The sequence below is a fragment of the Struthio camelus genome, chromosome 3 (genome assembly GCF_040807025.1).
Source record: "Struthio camelus isolate bStrCam1 chromosome 3, bStrCam1.hap1, whole genome shotgun sequence".
Taxonomy (NCBI): Eukaryota; Metazoa; Chordata; class Aves; order Struthioniformes; family Struthionidae; genus Struthio; species Struthio camelus.
The window spans coordinates 9,352,326-9,368,104 of record NC_090944.1 but is presented as its reverse complement, the minus strand read 5'-3'; the positions used below and the strand labels follow the sequence as shown (position 1 = coordinate 9,368,104).

Sequence of the window (15,779 nt, the reverse complement as noted above, 5' to 3'; positions counted from 1 at the left end):
CCACAGAAATCCTCGAAGCTGGCTGGGCAGGCATCTGTGCCAGGCTCAGAGTGCCTTCCACGGGACCGGGGATATCCGTGAGAAGACTGATGTGATAGGGAGGAGTGCTGGCAATATCAGGCAGCTGGAGCAGAAGTGTTAACTGAGGACAGGGCATCACTGTGCAAGGATGTAGGTAGCAAACGTGGAAGGCCTGGGTGGTATCAGTGCTTTGCAGCTCATGGGTTGGGCAAGGGGAAAGGAAAGGGGGCCTCCTTGTTGTTGTAAAACATTGCACATGTGCACTTAGCTTGCTGCCCTTCTCTTCTTGCCATCTTTCTAGGCATCTCCGTACATAAAAGTACCTGTTTCACATTATCTTTTCCCTCCAGAGCTATCCTCTTGAATTTTTGTGTTGAATGCCCTATACTTTGGCCTGTATTCCAGGCCACCTTTCTACTACTACTGTTGTTTACAGCATTTCTTCTATGACCTTAACCACTGTTGATATAAAAATTTACAGTAAAACTTACTTTGTGGTGTGAGCTTTAGATTCTTTCCATTAAATTCTGTTTATTTGCAGCTGAACGCCTCGAGTGTTCCATTGTCATCACATGCATTAATGTGATTAGACTGTTTCTCTGCAAAATGCTTTCTTAAACCTCTGAGTGCACCAGGCTCTGTTGAACCACAAAGGCTTGCTGCTATAGAGATGTGGTCAAAAACATTTAAAAAGTGGGTCTGCTTCTGAAGGACTTGTTTTGAGTATGGTTTACACAAACCTCTGGAATGGCATTCCAGAGGGTTAAGCACAGATTAACTCAGCTAAAGGAAATTATTGAAATGCCCTTAATATGGTATGATCATTACCTTTTGTTAATCTTAGATGCAGGAGTTTTTTTAAACTACGGGCTTGACCCAACTTGTACTGAAATCAGTGAAAGTATTTCCATTGGCTTCAGTGGGATTTCCATCAGTCTTGGAACTGTCTTGCTGTTAGACTATGCCATTCATGTTTGTCGCCTTATGAAATTAATGTGTGCCTTCTTGATACATCTCAAAAAAGCATGTATACCAGTCTAGATTGGCACACTGAAGCATCGTTCCTCGTGCTGTATTTGGGCTTTCCCTTATTCCTCTCTAGTACCTTCCACGTCATCTGAGTTGTTAATGAAATTATTGGTTAGAGCCTGACCCTGCACGAACAGCTTGGATCCCTACTCAATATATCCATTCATTCCCCTTTCTCTTTTTAGCATTTGTCCTCTTCTGGACTCGCCTGCTCTCCACATGCGTAAGATAACTGCTCTGAAACAGCTACAGATGTCTACGCATCCTTATGTGAAGCTACCCAGACAACCAGCTTGAAAACACTGTATATACTCACAAAACTTATTCTTTCCCCAGTCTTTTCCCCAAACCTCTTTTTCACTGGCATTTGTTATACCTACCACCCACTTCCAGACTATTTGTTTCTCATAAGAGATGGATATTGGATGCTTTTATAGTGTCAATAGCTTTCCTTCCCTGCATAGTGAACCATTTTCCTTGTATATATGTAAAGCTTGTTAACCTCATCTCACGTCTCTTGCTGGTTGGCTGTGTTCAGATCAGCTGAGCTTGATGAATTTTATCCTAGGATACGTGAAGAACCAGCTGGAGCAATCTCTGGAATGTTATTTTGGGCAAGCAGTCCAAAGATAACGACTATTGCAGAAGAGAAGTGGGGCCCTAGCGAAAGAGCTTGACAACCACTGGTCTGTACAGTACACTGCCATTTTTTAGTGCATAAAGCTGCTGCAGCCCCATCAGTATGCACAAATTAACGCTCTGATCAGCATTACCCTCAACTTTTGGAGAAGCAGCATTCACTTTTAATCCTGCCAGAGATGGAGGGGATTGGTGTAAAGACAAGAAGGGCAGGTTTCGCCTTTGGGAACAGACAACTGTTGTCAGTAAACCAAGTCTCGTCTTAGAAGGCCCGTGAATAACTTGCAATCCAATTTTTAAGCTGGCTGTGTATTATAGGTAAGATACTCCTAGATTCTTTAACTCTGCTGGCTCCTCTGATGCATCCCATGAAATTCAGGATCTTCTAATAAATAAGCATACTACATCCCAGCATATACAGCATGCCTTTGAGGAACTCAAATAAAACATGCTCTAAAGTGACACTGCACAGTCCCGGCTTCACCAAAGAATTTGTCCTGTAAACATAGGCCGCCGAGGCTGGACTTGGGGCTGCTGCCAGATTGCACCCTGCCTCCCTCCCCTCCTGGTGATTTTGAGTGTAGCTGGCAGGGATGAAGCACAGGGTGGACAGTTGTGTGCCTCTGCTAGGACAGGGATAGCGCGTTGAGGGATAGCAGGCTGGCGTGCTGCGTAGGCAGTTAAAATCTTTGGCTGTGCTCACCTCCTTATCTGATGCTACCTGCCTTTGCAGCCCTGTTTACACATTGTGCTTCTCATATCAAGTGCAGTTCAGGCAAATGCAGCTTTACGGTGTGTACTGCTGGGAACGTGACTTCTGCCAGGTGTGCTGCGAGCCGTGTTTTTGACACGTAAGGAGCGTAAGAGGGTCCAGAGGCACTACTGCCCCTTTGGGCTATGAGCTGTTAACAAGCTGGCACATAGAGGTGCTTTGGGAGGGCAGCTGTATCAGCACTAGGCAAGCAGGGCCTGCGTAGGGGAGGCAAACTGGAATAGCAGTCCAGGCTTGGGAGTGTGCTGCAGTGACAACTGATGATTTTGTGACTAATGTAGAAGGTTGTCCCTGAAAAACAGGGCACGGTTGCCTGAACCTGTTTTTTTGCAGTGGAGCTGTTTCTCCAGCTTGCAATGTTGCTTTTCCGTGCGTTGAAAAGGGCAGGGGCATTGCAGGGGGGGGGGGAAAAAGAAAAAAAACAAGCAAACAAAAAAAAACCCAACCCACTAAGCGATCCCATAGTCATGCACTTACCCAAATGCATCTAATAACTTGCACAAGAAGCCTCTAACATTTGCTAACTTTGGAATGTGAGGCTTTGAAACCTCTGCAGATCTTTTAGCTTTTAGTGGTGTCTCCGTGGGAAGTTGGAATTGCTATCTGCATGCAGTAAGTTATTTAAGAATCTCCAGCAAAAAGAAAGAAAGAACTCAGACTCTTATAATGAACTTATTTTCTACCACTGGAACCATATTACATTACCAAATGCGGAGAGAAAGGTATAACAGCTCTTTCACTTATTCTTTTTACCTCTTTGATTCCATAATAACGTAGGAGAGAAAGGGAGGAAAAACTAATCAAAAAAGGTGATGTGCCCAGACAGATCCTGCAGTATTTTTTGAAGATGAAACTCCCATTGATACAGACAGGAATTTTGTCTGGGTAGGGAGTGAGGGCTTGGGCTTTCATGAAGGTGTATCTTGGGAGCCTGAGTGTGTTTGCTATAAAGTGCATTTGCTGAGGGCTTTGAGGTGCTTGGATTCAGGGTAGGATGGCAACACTGTATTGGAGTTACTTAGGTGGAGTTACCGTTTCCTTTATTCTGAAAGTCCTATCAATCTCCCTGTCCCCATGAAACTTTAAAGCAACCTGAAGCGTTTACAGAACAATAACTAACTATATTAAGGGACCTAAGATATTTTTTAATATCGTAAAGACACGACGTGGTTCTCAGGCTGCTGCAGTTTAAGCCTCCAGTCTGGAAACTGGATCTCTGAGATGAGCACTGACATTACCCTGCTGAAGCCAGCTGCGAGATAAAGGATGGCTTTTCGTATGCTTAGGCAAACATGTATGAAGAAATAGCTTTGTCTGAAAATATTCCAGTTATTTGGTGTTACAAAAGGGGAGGGAAAATTTCACTGAATGTCCTATTTACTTCACATTTGGAATTTTGGTTTAAAAAGAAAAAAAAGCAGTGTAGTCAGTCCAAACAGTCCTAATCAGTCAGTCCTAATCAATCTGCCTGAAGACAGGATCCTGAGAGATTTCAGTCAATTCTGAACCATTTTGAATTTCATTCTCTCAGTTAAGTGCGATAGAAACAAATAGGCCCTGTGAGACCTAGCATTATATGCCCATCAAAATCAGTAAAAACCTATTTTGTTTCACTTAAAAAAGAAGCACAGGTCAATAGACTAAGATATCTACAATTTTCAGTGCTAACAACTAGAAAGAGAAATTTCATGGGCTTTCTAACTTGCTACAAATGCCCGGTTGTGATCATTCATGCAGCAAAAAGCAGAGGCACATATTCAACAACATTTGTGATAGGAAAGACCTACTTGGTTATTGATTATTTGTGTTATATTAGTGCGCAGAGATTCCATCAGGAAATATGGCCTCCGCTCTCATGGTTACTGTGGGTGCATAACATGAGAAGAAGGCCTTACCAACTGACTTTCAAAGAATGTTGTTTCTATAATTGCTATGTGGTGACATCCTTAAGTTCTTCCTTCAAATGATTTGGTTTTCACTAACATACTGTAATGGAGGAGCACAAAAATAATCATGATCTTTATTCTAATTGTTGTAGCTTTTGCAGCTAACAAGACATCAGAGGATCCACCATCTCACACATCTATGGCATTTGCACCTCCTAGAAACATGGATGGCCCAAAGCTACAAACCAAGATGAGCACGTGGACCCCTCTGAACCATCAACTCATGAATGACAAGGCAAGTTCCATGCAACCATAGTTAGGCTGAAACCTAAATACCTTAAGCAAGAGAGGACATTACTTAAGTTACCTGATGGATTTGACCTCTGGATAGAAAGGATGCTCTTATTTATAAAGGGAGCCTTTCCTCCTGTGAATCGATCAAATTCACAGAATCACAGAATGGTTGAGATTGGAAAGGACCTCTGCTCCTTCTCTGCTCTGGAAATCACCTGGTCCAAACCCCCTGCTCAAAGCAGAGTCAGCTAGAGCAGGTTGCTCAGGATCTTGTCCAGTCAGGTTTTTGAGTATTCCCAAATCCTAAGGCAAATTCTCAGGCTCGCTTCTCAAATTCTCAAGCCCCAGAAAAAAATTTAACTTGTGGTTTTGCCTGTGTAGGTCATGAGTAATGGAGTAAGAACTTGTAGATTTTATTTACTATTAGAAGTATGTGTATATCGTATACGAATGTGTCCACACACCCACCCCTCCACAAACACATCTTTATAATATACATATATCAATATGCTATATAAAAATAAAATGTTCTATTGTATTTTATTTAAAGCACATAGGTATTTAGTTCAAGTATTGTCTTTTTGTTTTTTTCAAATCAGTTGTTTTTAAATTGAAAAAAAAGTCTGTTCATTTTTTAGTAGAAGTTGCTAAAATCAATCTTTTTTTTGCAGCAAAAGACTTCAGTTTAACCTCAGAGCAAACTGCGTGTCAGTTTAAATTTCCAGGTGGCCGGTGTGCTCTATCTCAGCTCGTAGAAGAGAGTTTGATTCCTGGGCCGGGGCTTCTCTGCTAAGCCTGGCAGTGATGAGGCTACTTTGGTATTTTGGAAACTGAAGTGATGCACTTAATTTATAAATAACAAGATGCGTTTCCTAACCTCCCACTCTGCAAACTATATCTGGGATCTGCTAACACAGCTGACAGTTTTTGGCTCGCGTGTCATCACCGGGACCATATTTTTCTCTCAGAATTCAGTTTAAATTTCTGTTGATGATTCATAGACTTTAATTCAGAGTGGGCTGTTACATCATGTAGTCTAACTTCCTGGATTTCTCGGGCCCTCTGGTTTCACAAAGTTATCCCTGTCTGGAGCTCAGTAACTAGAATTTGGCTAGCACATGTCTTCCAGGAAGGTGTCCAGCCTTTTGGGGTTATCAAGAAATGTTAATTTCATCATTTCCCCGATAATTCTTTTCTGATGGTTAATCCCCTATACCATTAAAAGATGAGACTTGTCTCTTGTCTGAATACCTCTAGCATTAGCTTTCATCATTTAAATCTTCCTGTGCTAGCTTATTAAACTCTTTTGTAACCAGTATTTTTTTCTTTCTGGGAGTACTTTTACTCTGCATCAAGCCAACGCCTGATCTTTTTTGATAAGCTAAATAGATTGAGCCCTTTGAAGTCCTCCCAATCTCGCATATTCTCCAGCCTTTGAATCATTTTAAAGTCTCTTTCCTACACTCTCTGTAACATACTTTTCCAGAAGCACATCACTCTGTGCAATAAAGTGTCATCTCACCAGCCATGGTGAGATGAATCATGAATCTGTGGATTCATGGGTAAAACCACCCTTTCCCCCCTACTCATTTCTCTGCTCCTTGGACAGCCTAAAGTGTATTGGGCCGCAGCAAACTTTGAAGAGCTCGTGCTGAATTGTTGTGTACTCCAACCCTTAAAGACGTTCAGGTAGAAAAGAATGTACCATAATCTGCCAGACCTGTGTTCAGTGATGAAAGTCACGATAAAAAGTGTTTACTTTTTTCTGATCCAGGCTTTATGGCATGAATCCACCTGAAACTCCTTTCCATTTGTCACTAGACTGCTGTCAGTGCTAGCTCTGCAGAATTAGCAGAAAAAAAAAAGTTGCAACAAAAGCATTGTTGACAGCTGAAAATGGGAGATAATCAAATGAATATACATAGGGAGCTAGTGAGTGAGAAGGTGCCATTTTCCTACAATCATGTCTCTGTTCATTTCTGCACTCTTGAGTGAAGAGAGAAAAGAATTTGTAGGTATAAGCCTGCATGTGAAAAACAATGAGAAGATGAGAGTGTAGGGAGCAAAGAGATGCCTAAGCAAGGTACCTGTTAGTAGAACAGACAATGAGGGTCAGGAGCAGTAGGAATTCAGAGCTGATCCGAGGCAGAAGCATTTAAGCTCCATCTAAACCATTATTTGGAGCAGACCCAAAGGCAATTAGTAGAGTAAATTTGCCACCTGTCCTAATTCTAGGTAAGCCAAGGGGTACTCCGTTAGTGGTTCCTGCAGGTTTCCCTGAATTTGCAAACGTGCTCAAGAGTGCACTTGCCTGCATTGTGGGTAGGACCATCATATGGTCCTCTCCTGACCATCATATGTCCCCAGTCTTGCAGCCTCCACCTATTTTATCTGCCATACTGCAGCTGTCCGAGCAGAAATATGACCATCCAGGGTGTTATTGCTGGAACATGGGCAGCCATGCTAGTTTTAGGGCCAGGATCACTATCAGGGACAGACCAAAGTCAAGAAACCAGAATTGCAAAACCTCAAATTATGTAGGATTCATGGAGCAAAGATCAGAAAACCAATATGCCGAAGCTGTGCTACAGCTAAGGATGAAGTAAAGTTTGGAAACAGAGCAGTCCGTTCACCCTTAGCAGAACTGAGCAGACTTTGGTGTCAGTTCTGCTGAATGTGGGGCTGTGCTGCCTTTAACAAAGGATTGGATGTGGAGGGACAGTTTACCTCCTCCTCCTAGACAGCAATTTGAAAGGTCCCCAATAGCATCTGTGCCACGGGCTAGAGGGATTTGCCAAGCAGACCTGAACTTGACCTTATTTAAAACCGCCTAAAGACATGGATGTGAGATGTGAGATGGCAGGTCTCAGGAGCAACATAGGCCTTAGGCTGCATCCAAGACCAGCTACCTTAGGTCCAATGTGTACAGTATAAATTTCAAGGCCTTGGAGGAGAGGGCGGTAAACATGGGCTTGATGAAGGTAGTGGATGATTATACCAATTTTGGGTCATTCTGTTGCTAGTTAATGCTTCCAAGTGCCTGGAGTAAGCAGAACCTTCTGACAGAGTTGGCTTAGATGTATCTCCAAGAATGCCAAAAGCAAGTATGTGTCTTTCTTTGATCAAAGACCATTAACATTGCTTTCAGTTATATAAATAGCTCCCTGTTGCACTTGAATTATCTAACCCAAAACTTAGATCTTCGGCTATTCATCACTTGCTTGTGGCAAGTCCTTTCCAACCAATGCAAAGCTCGTTAGAGGGCTTTTTTAGTTTGCCAAGTGTCCCACATGCAAATAAAGCAAATAATAACAGTCAACATGCAAATAAAAGAAATGTCATTTTCCACTCCTCACAAGGGACACTCCTGCTGAGAGAGACAGAGCTAACGCTGACAACTGCTGTACCAGACATCAGCACTGATAGTGCCTTTCTCTGCAGGAACCTTCTTTGCAAACTGTCAAAGCAATATCATGTATGCAGTTCATAATGATTAACTGTGTTTTCCTAGTTGTGGTTAATAGCTGTTTTTATGTGCAGTTATAAGCTGGACTTTTTCTTCTTTGATCTTTCTTCTGGAAAAAACATCTACAGCATTTCCTCACTTCCCAGGTCACAATCCTGAGTGTAGAAGGCAGTTTTGTATTAGTGGAAAGTCACATGCTAGTGCCTTCAGGCCTAGGTCCCCATGGATAAAGGTCCACATCACAAATCCTCTGCTGCATTTTGACACTGATCATCTTTCTTGTTGGTTATCACTGCAAAGTGGCCAGGGACAGCACGAGCCACAAAAACTGAACTTACTCTCTCATTCCTAGCAATCTTGCTCCATTAAGACTCCAGGCATTGATGGGGCTGTATGATAGCTGTCCACACTGTATCCGTTCTAGGAGCTTTCAGTCACTGGATGTGCCCGACTCAGAAGAACTGAAATTTCTGAAATAAAAAGCTAAAGCTGTAAAGCCCAGCCTCTGGTATCATCAAAGCACATGAGACACAACATGTCACAGGATGGCCAGGAGAGCAAAGTGTTGGCACATCATCTGTGCAGCAGCTGCAGAGGAAGGAGGTGGACAAGAGAGGAAGCACGTTGGAGCCAGTCCTCAGAGCTTTCCTTCACAGTCATGAAAATGCAGCCCTTGAACTTTAGGGAATCTACTTCAGTGAAAGGATCTTTGCACAGGAACTAGACTGTAGAATTGAAGACGATAAGGAAGAAATAGATGAGGCCTCCTTCAGACCACTGGAGCAAGCCTCATGTCGTGGAGTTTGAATCCTTTGAGATATTGAAAATCCAGCTGGACACAGCCCTGAGCAACTTGCTGTACTTGACGTTGCTTTGAGCATGAGGTTTGGACTGGACGATATCCACAGGTGCCTTCCAACCTCAACTATTCTGTGATTCTGTGACTCTGTTTATCTTTTATAGGTTACAGAGATTGCTTCTAAAGCTGATTTTTTTCTTCGTATTGAATATCCTTTAAGTATTCAATTTGATTTTTGTGTGTATGTTTTTGTAGGTGTTTGAAGAAAGAAGAGCCCTGCTTGGAAAATGGGTAACGTTTTTTCTTCAAATATATATTTAAATACATTTAAATACATGGATTTCTGAGCTAATCAAGAGATGACTGTGATGGGAATGTAAAACATACCTTGTTTTGAAAAAAAGGGACTCATTCAACTGATATAAATGTGAAAGTAAACTGTAACTGCTCTACTTCGGAGGAAAGTAAAGAGGTAATTCCCTCTGTATCCACATTCTGTAAGTTCTGAACTTGGGAAATCATATTCCATTTTCAGAATGATTTGAAATGAGATAAGAAGCCCTATGGAAAGTCTGTGAAGTCTTCAAAGAGGATACTGGATGTTTAGGTACTGCCATTACCTGCTAGCAAGTTTTTAAAACTGGCAATAGACATATTAATCTACCAAGGGCACACGTATGGCTCCTAATACTGTAATAAGTGCACACCTCACAATCTCTTTCTGTCATTGTATTCGCAGCTCCCACGTAAGACAGGAAAATTACTTTTACCCTGTTTTGCAGATGAAAAATTGACACACAGAGAGACTTAAGATTTGCGACTTGGGATTTGTCTGTCCCAACCCAAAATGACTGCAGGTTAGGCATTCAAGACAAGGTTTCTCTGGCCTGATGTGAATCTGGGATATCTAAGCTGGGCTGGGCTGGCCATTACAGACTCCTTGTACAGTCAGCAGAGAGAAAGCAGTACTTCCAAAGGGTAATTCATCTCACTTATTGTAGGATGAAAGAATGGGTCTCTAGAGATGCCTGTTTCTTTCCATAGCCTATGAAGGGGGTTGTAGCTCACGGATTTAACGGAATATAACCTTAAGTGACCTACTCAGGAAGCTGATGACAGAGTGCACATTGGTACCCCATTTGCTCTAGTCCTAAACTCACACCTTAAATATCACCTTCCTCTTTTATGAGGCAAAATAAATGTAAAGGTGATTGCAGGAAAGCAGCTGTAATCTGCTCTGTCTCCTATGCAAACAAGAATACATACTCAGAGAGCTTATTGCGGTAAATGCACATCTTTAAAAATGGAACCAAAGAAGCAGGTACCTGGCCGCATATCATACACAAGCTAAATAGAAATGTAGAAATGATGCTCCTTATCTGCGCTCTTTGATAAAGAGTATTTGCACAGTAAGTCTATTTGAACAGTGACACTTATTCTTTATGCTTAATAGCTCACTCGTGTGGAAAGCTTTTGCATGTGAGATGGTTTGTAAGGACAAGTATTTTGATTTTAAGCTCATAAGGATTATTCATGTTTATAGGAAATATGCTTTCCCTAACTTGTTCGCTTTCATGCATTTGGATAATAAGGAACTTTACGGAAACCAAGAAAACAAAATAATTGAATGATTATTGTTCAAAAAGCATTTTTTAGCGTAATAGTCAGTAACTGGCAGATCTAAAACCCAACTTGGAAATTGTTGGATGTTTTAAAATGGCAATGAGATATATGGAGGCAAAAGTGCAAACGTGTTAATTGGAATCCCTAGTGAAAAAGCTAAGATCTGGAAATGACCTCCCCCCCCCCGCCCAATTTAAGAGTGCTCCATCATTTTCTGAAAGCCTGACCCTACATGTGACACTAGACACTAGACACTAGAGCTACAGCTCTCATCATGCTCCTTTAGAGTTAATTTTCCTTGTACTTGTTGAGGAGAGTACAAAAGCTGCTCTTACTGCCTTCACAGCCTGTGGCACGATGCTACGTGGTATGTGAGGCTAGAGCAGTTTGAATTTGGGAGAAGATATGTCAGGAAATCACAGAGCCCTTAGCAGAACTTTTTCCATTGATTCACATGGTCCTCTCATAGGGCTCTCGGGAAGTATGGACTAGATGAAGCTGCTGAAAGGTGGGTTTGTATGGCTGGGAACCCATATTCAGTACAGACATAAATGATTATAGGCTATAAGAGTGAAGTCTCTTCTAAATCCAGAACTGTTCAGTGTTTTAACTAATATTTGGATGATGGAATGGAAAGTATATATTCATTTGCAGATGATACCATGCTTGGAGGGATTTCATGAACTTTGGAGATTAGAAATCAAAAGGCCAAAAATCTGCCAAAAATAGGATGCAGTTTGGAAAGGACAAGTGAAAAGTGTATGTAAGAATGACCGTTACAAATACTACAAAATGAGCAAGCCCAAGTATTCAGCAGTTCTCCAGAAAAAATTGCTGGGAATTATGGTGCATTACAAACTGAGTATGAGCTGACAGTGTCTTATAATTGTATCAAAGGTAAACATCTTAAAGGGCTGTCTGAAAGGCAGAGCCATCCCCAGTTCTGGTCACTGCATTTCAAGAAAGCTGAGGACCAATTGGAGATACTTCAGAGAAGAAGTTGTAGGTGACAATGGTCTCAGGTCTAGAAAATTTGAAAGTGATCTGTTTACTCTAGGGAAGATGGAGAAGAGACATAATAACATCCTTCAAATAACACATACAAGATGTTTGAAAAGAGAAGAGGAATAATCTGATCTCCGCATTGGCTGAGACAAGAAATCACGGGCTTGAATTGCAGTTATGGAGATCTAATGTAGACATCAGGAAAATCTAATGGTACAGATAGCTCACTGTTGGAATAGCTTGCCTAAGGCTTAGGGGTGGAATCTCCGTCACTGGAGTCTTTGGAGAACAGGTTAGACAAATGCTTGTCAGGAAGGCTGAGGTAGAGTAGATTCTGCCTTACGGCAGGAGATGAACTAGCTCAGTGTTTCTCAACCTTTTGAAACTGAAGGACCGTTTACCCTTCTGGGAAAGCAGAACAGATTGCCTTGAGCAGCATTGCCACAATGGTTTTCCTTTACAGCCAAATAAATTTTAGATTAAACTTTGGATGTTCTTTTTCGTATTTTATTACCTCTAATTTTATTTGCATGCATTCAGGACTCTGTTTTCGTTTAGTTGTTTTTTTCCAGTTATTTCACAAAACATCACTGATGTCTCTCAGGCTACTGTGGTCCATAAAACACAGGCTGAGAAACAGTGAACTAGCTGGCCTGAAGGGATTTCTTTTCCCTGTTTCTGCGCTGCTGGACAGCCCCAAGGATGTGGGACTGGCTGGCTGTCACCTGCAGTATTCAAGAGGTGTGAAGGGATGCTCTAAAATTTTGAACTTGCGTTGAACCCAGTAAGGTATTATTACTGCACAAAGAGGAAGCAGTGGCAGTGTTTAGCGCAAGCAGCCAGCCTTTCTTGTGTGGCTGGTCCCATGCATGAATATTTGCAGGCTTTCATCCTATTGTGGGCATTTGTGATGATTTTCCCTCATGCTGGCTCTTTTACCCAGATAGTACCCAGATGCATGCAAAAGGTAAATTGTGCTTCTATCTTTCAGATGAAACCCCTTTTGGTGGTTAAATTGGGAAAGTGTTAACGTTTTTCTTTCAATTTTCCTTTTTTAGTCTGTTTGCTATTCTATATTGCTCCCTGGGCAGATGCCTTCACATGCTTCCTCTCAGCTTTACTTTCTGCTGTGTTCTCAATGCTGCAAGCTAAAAACTCCTCCCATTAATTCGAAAAACATGAAAACATTTTGCTCCACCCTAATGCTCCATGCTGTCATGCTGACACCCAGATGAATAAATTGACAATGAGTCTGGGGTTGAATCTGCAAATTAAGACACCTAAGCTTAAGTTACTCCAGGTGATTTGAGTGTTTCAGCTCCCTTTATAACCAAATGAGATCAAGACAAGTCAAGGGAGCCCAAACAGTGATTCAGCTCACCCTGTGGGCTACATCTGTGCTAGTAATTTGTGCAGCATTTGCGAGCATTCGCAGATACTAGAACTTGCTCATCCACTCTGTGAAATTGTTAGCATGCTGCTCCCTGGCACAAGTTTGGCCCGGGCCACTAGCACTCTTCCAGACATTGTACGTTGTTCAGACACTACTTGGACGTTAGCCTGGGCCAGGGATCATGCCAAACATGGAGTAGAGAATACAGGCGTAGACACCTACGGCCATTTGTCCTGAGGTAGCTGAGGCATTTGTATGGAGCTGCAGATATGATGTAGGGCTTGCAGATGACTGTTACCTTGGAGTAGCAGCCATAGGTTGTGCTGGATACCCCGAGCAGCTGAACCCCATCCCTAGTCCCACAGACATCCACCTAGAGACACCTCCTCACCCAGGAGCTGACCCTATGCTAGGTGCCAAGGTGCAGAAGTGGCAGCTCCTGCTCCCAAGTGCTGCTCCATGTCACCGGGCCAAGGCGTTCCTCAGCAGTCTTCCTAGAAGTCTCTTCCAAAATTTCAGGGTTAATTGCGGACTTTGTTTAAGTACACTGATGAAAACAACAAAGAATAGATCCTAAGGGCAATTTGCAAGTTCCTGACAAAGAGCTGCTTGGCTCCAGGGCAGTTTCGGGTTTTGTTTGGTGGACTACTGTATCTTAAGGAGACTGGGTGCCTGTCTGCTTCATCCTTTCTCTTCTCATCCATGCCGTGAGCCTGGGACAAATCTGCTGTGTCAAGATTGAGAGAAAATGGCTGGGGAGGGAGAGAAGGACTGCTTCTGCCTGTATTTATCTCCTCTATCTCCTTGCAAGCCACTACATGCATTAATATGTCATAAAACAGCTTCATTGACCAGAGAATTCACTTCTACATTTACAGAGTGCAGAGATGCCTGTGTGTGATTTTAACCCTGTGAACTCATGTCAACATGCCTGTTTGGAGAGGAGGATTATGGCCTATTTCAGCAGCTACTTCAAGTCAGTAAAACAGCCTATCCCTTACAGCAGAGGGGCCTCTTTAGGTTAAGCAACAGAGCTTCTCCACTTGGGCGCTAAGGTCCTGGGCTCCCCCCTTAGTGTCAAGCAACATTATTTGTGTGTGTGCACTCATGGATTAATTGTAAACTGATCGCAGAAATACAGACGGAGCGAGCTGCATTCCCCAGTGCAACAGCCAGCACGGCCTTATGTCATCCAGTCCCTGGGGAGACATTGTTCTCCAGGGCTAGGGGAAATACAGAAAAGGAAAAATGTTGCTCGCTGTGGATAGGGAAGGTGCAGCACGTTGGAAAGGGGAATCCGGTCTGACTGGTTAGGTTGGTGTAATCGCATGCAAGGGGAGGAACTGTGGAAAAAGGCAGCCAAATGTAGGATGGGGACATGCTTGTTAATACTGGAAAAGAAACAAATTATGCCTGCTTAACTACTTGGCTGCTGCTGAATGCAGTGGAGAAGCAGCTGTGTGTTCCCATGCTGCTGGTGTGTGACACTGGTTTAAATGGAGTTTCCCTTGCAGTGGAAGCACAGGCTGAGGATATTGGGAAGAAATGCTTTGTTGCAAAATCCATGGCAGAGTGGGAAGAGTTAAACAGGAGCAAATACTCTGCTTCTTTGAAAGAGAAGATACATTTGCTTTGATCGGTGCACTTAACCTCTTAGCGTGGAAGAAAGTAAGCCAGTTACCCCTTGTCTCTAGAACCTGTATGGGAGAGAAATTTATCTTTGCAAATTGGTGGGTGCATATTGTTTCAATCAGGAGAGGATGTAGTTGTGATGGTGAATGGGAATCTGTGTAAGAGAGAAAACCTTTCACATCAAGCTGAGGCTGAGAAGAGGGTAGGCAGAGCCTCCTCTGTCCCCCCACTACATCTTTGCCTGATTTTATTTTCTCAGAGGGCATGTTGCTAAAGCCCTGAATCCAAAGGTCATGCTTCAGTTTTTACTTAGTATTCTACTAAACTCCATTAGAGATGAAATTTATATGCAAAGTAGAGATGGGAAGGAAAGGGTGTATTCCCTACCTCACTGTCTGTTTGTGTATGAAAAGACATGGACATTTGGGAGCTTTCTTCTGTTTGGCTTGTTTCATTTCAGGAATGCCAATTCCACCCTTTCTTGTTCTTGCTGACCTTCTCGAAGGTCTTGCAGAGTTGTCTGCAAGAAGGAGGAGAGTTATTTAGCTCTTATAATTTATTCTCGGGTACTGGAATTAAATACATCAACGTAAAAAGAAACAAAGAGTTGTTTAAAATGACCTGGAATTAAATTACTTTCTTCTCAATTACCTTTCATCTGCACAGTATATGTTAGACCATAGAATCTTTTTGGGAAATAGAGAAAAAGAGGTCTGAATTTCTATTCTGTTGTGCTGAAAGGAGAGGAGGGGAGAGAAGAGAAGAGGAGAGGAGAGGACAATGGACATTAAACCATTTGTCCTCAATAAAAAACTAAATGTTGGAAGAACTGTACACTCAACTGAACTGTTGTGAATTTTTCCTCCTATTTTTAGTTTTTGGAAGTCACCTTTAAATAAGAAGTTCAAACACCCCCGAGGTTAAATGCAGAAATAAATGTGCTGTGATTTGACCTGTGGAAAGCGTGCTATCAGTGGTGGAAAGCTGGCGTCTGAAAATAATCCTATGAAAGAAGAGCGTGTGTTATGGGTATGGCCAGTGCATGAGAGAAACAAACAGGGGAAAGCAGGATTTCCCAAACAAGCCAAAAGTGTTCAGGCACTTTCCTTTTGCAAGGAAGGTGAGTTGAGGTAGGTGCTGTTCTTGCTGTACGAGGAAGCAGGATGAAGCGGGACTTCACCCAAATCTGCCTTTCGGTTTTGGAAGGCCATCTTTAACTC

General features: G+C 42.4%; 1 protein-coding gene across 3 annotated transcripts in view; it reads left to right on the top strand.

The window, feature by feature from the left end:
- Positions 1-15,779, top strand: part of FBXO16 (F-box protein 16) — a 37,588-nt gene that overhangs the window by 1,512 nt on the left and 20,297 nt on the right. For 2 of the 3 annotated variants that reach the window (XM_068936770.1, XM_068936769.1), the window contains exons 2-3: positions 4,500-4,642; positions 9,162-9,197. In XM_068936770.1, coding sequence (XP_068792871.1) covers positions 4,547-4,642; positions 9,162-9,197 — 132 coding nt within the window. In that variant the 5' untranslated portion in view covers positions 4,500-4,546. Of the gene's footprint in view, positions 1-1,235; positions 2,008-4,499; positions 4,643-9,161; positions 9,198-15,779 lie in introns of those variants that run through there. The other variant, XM_009666940.2, reaches the window with a different exon arrangement.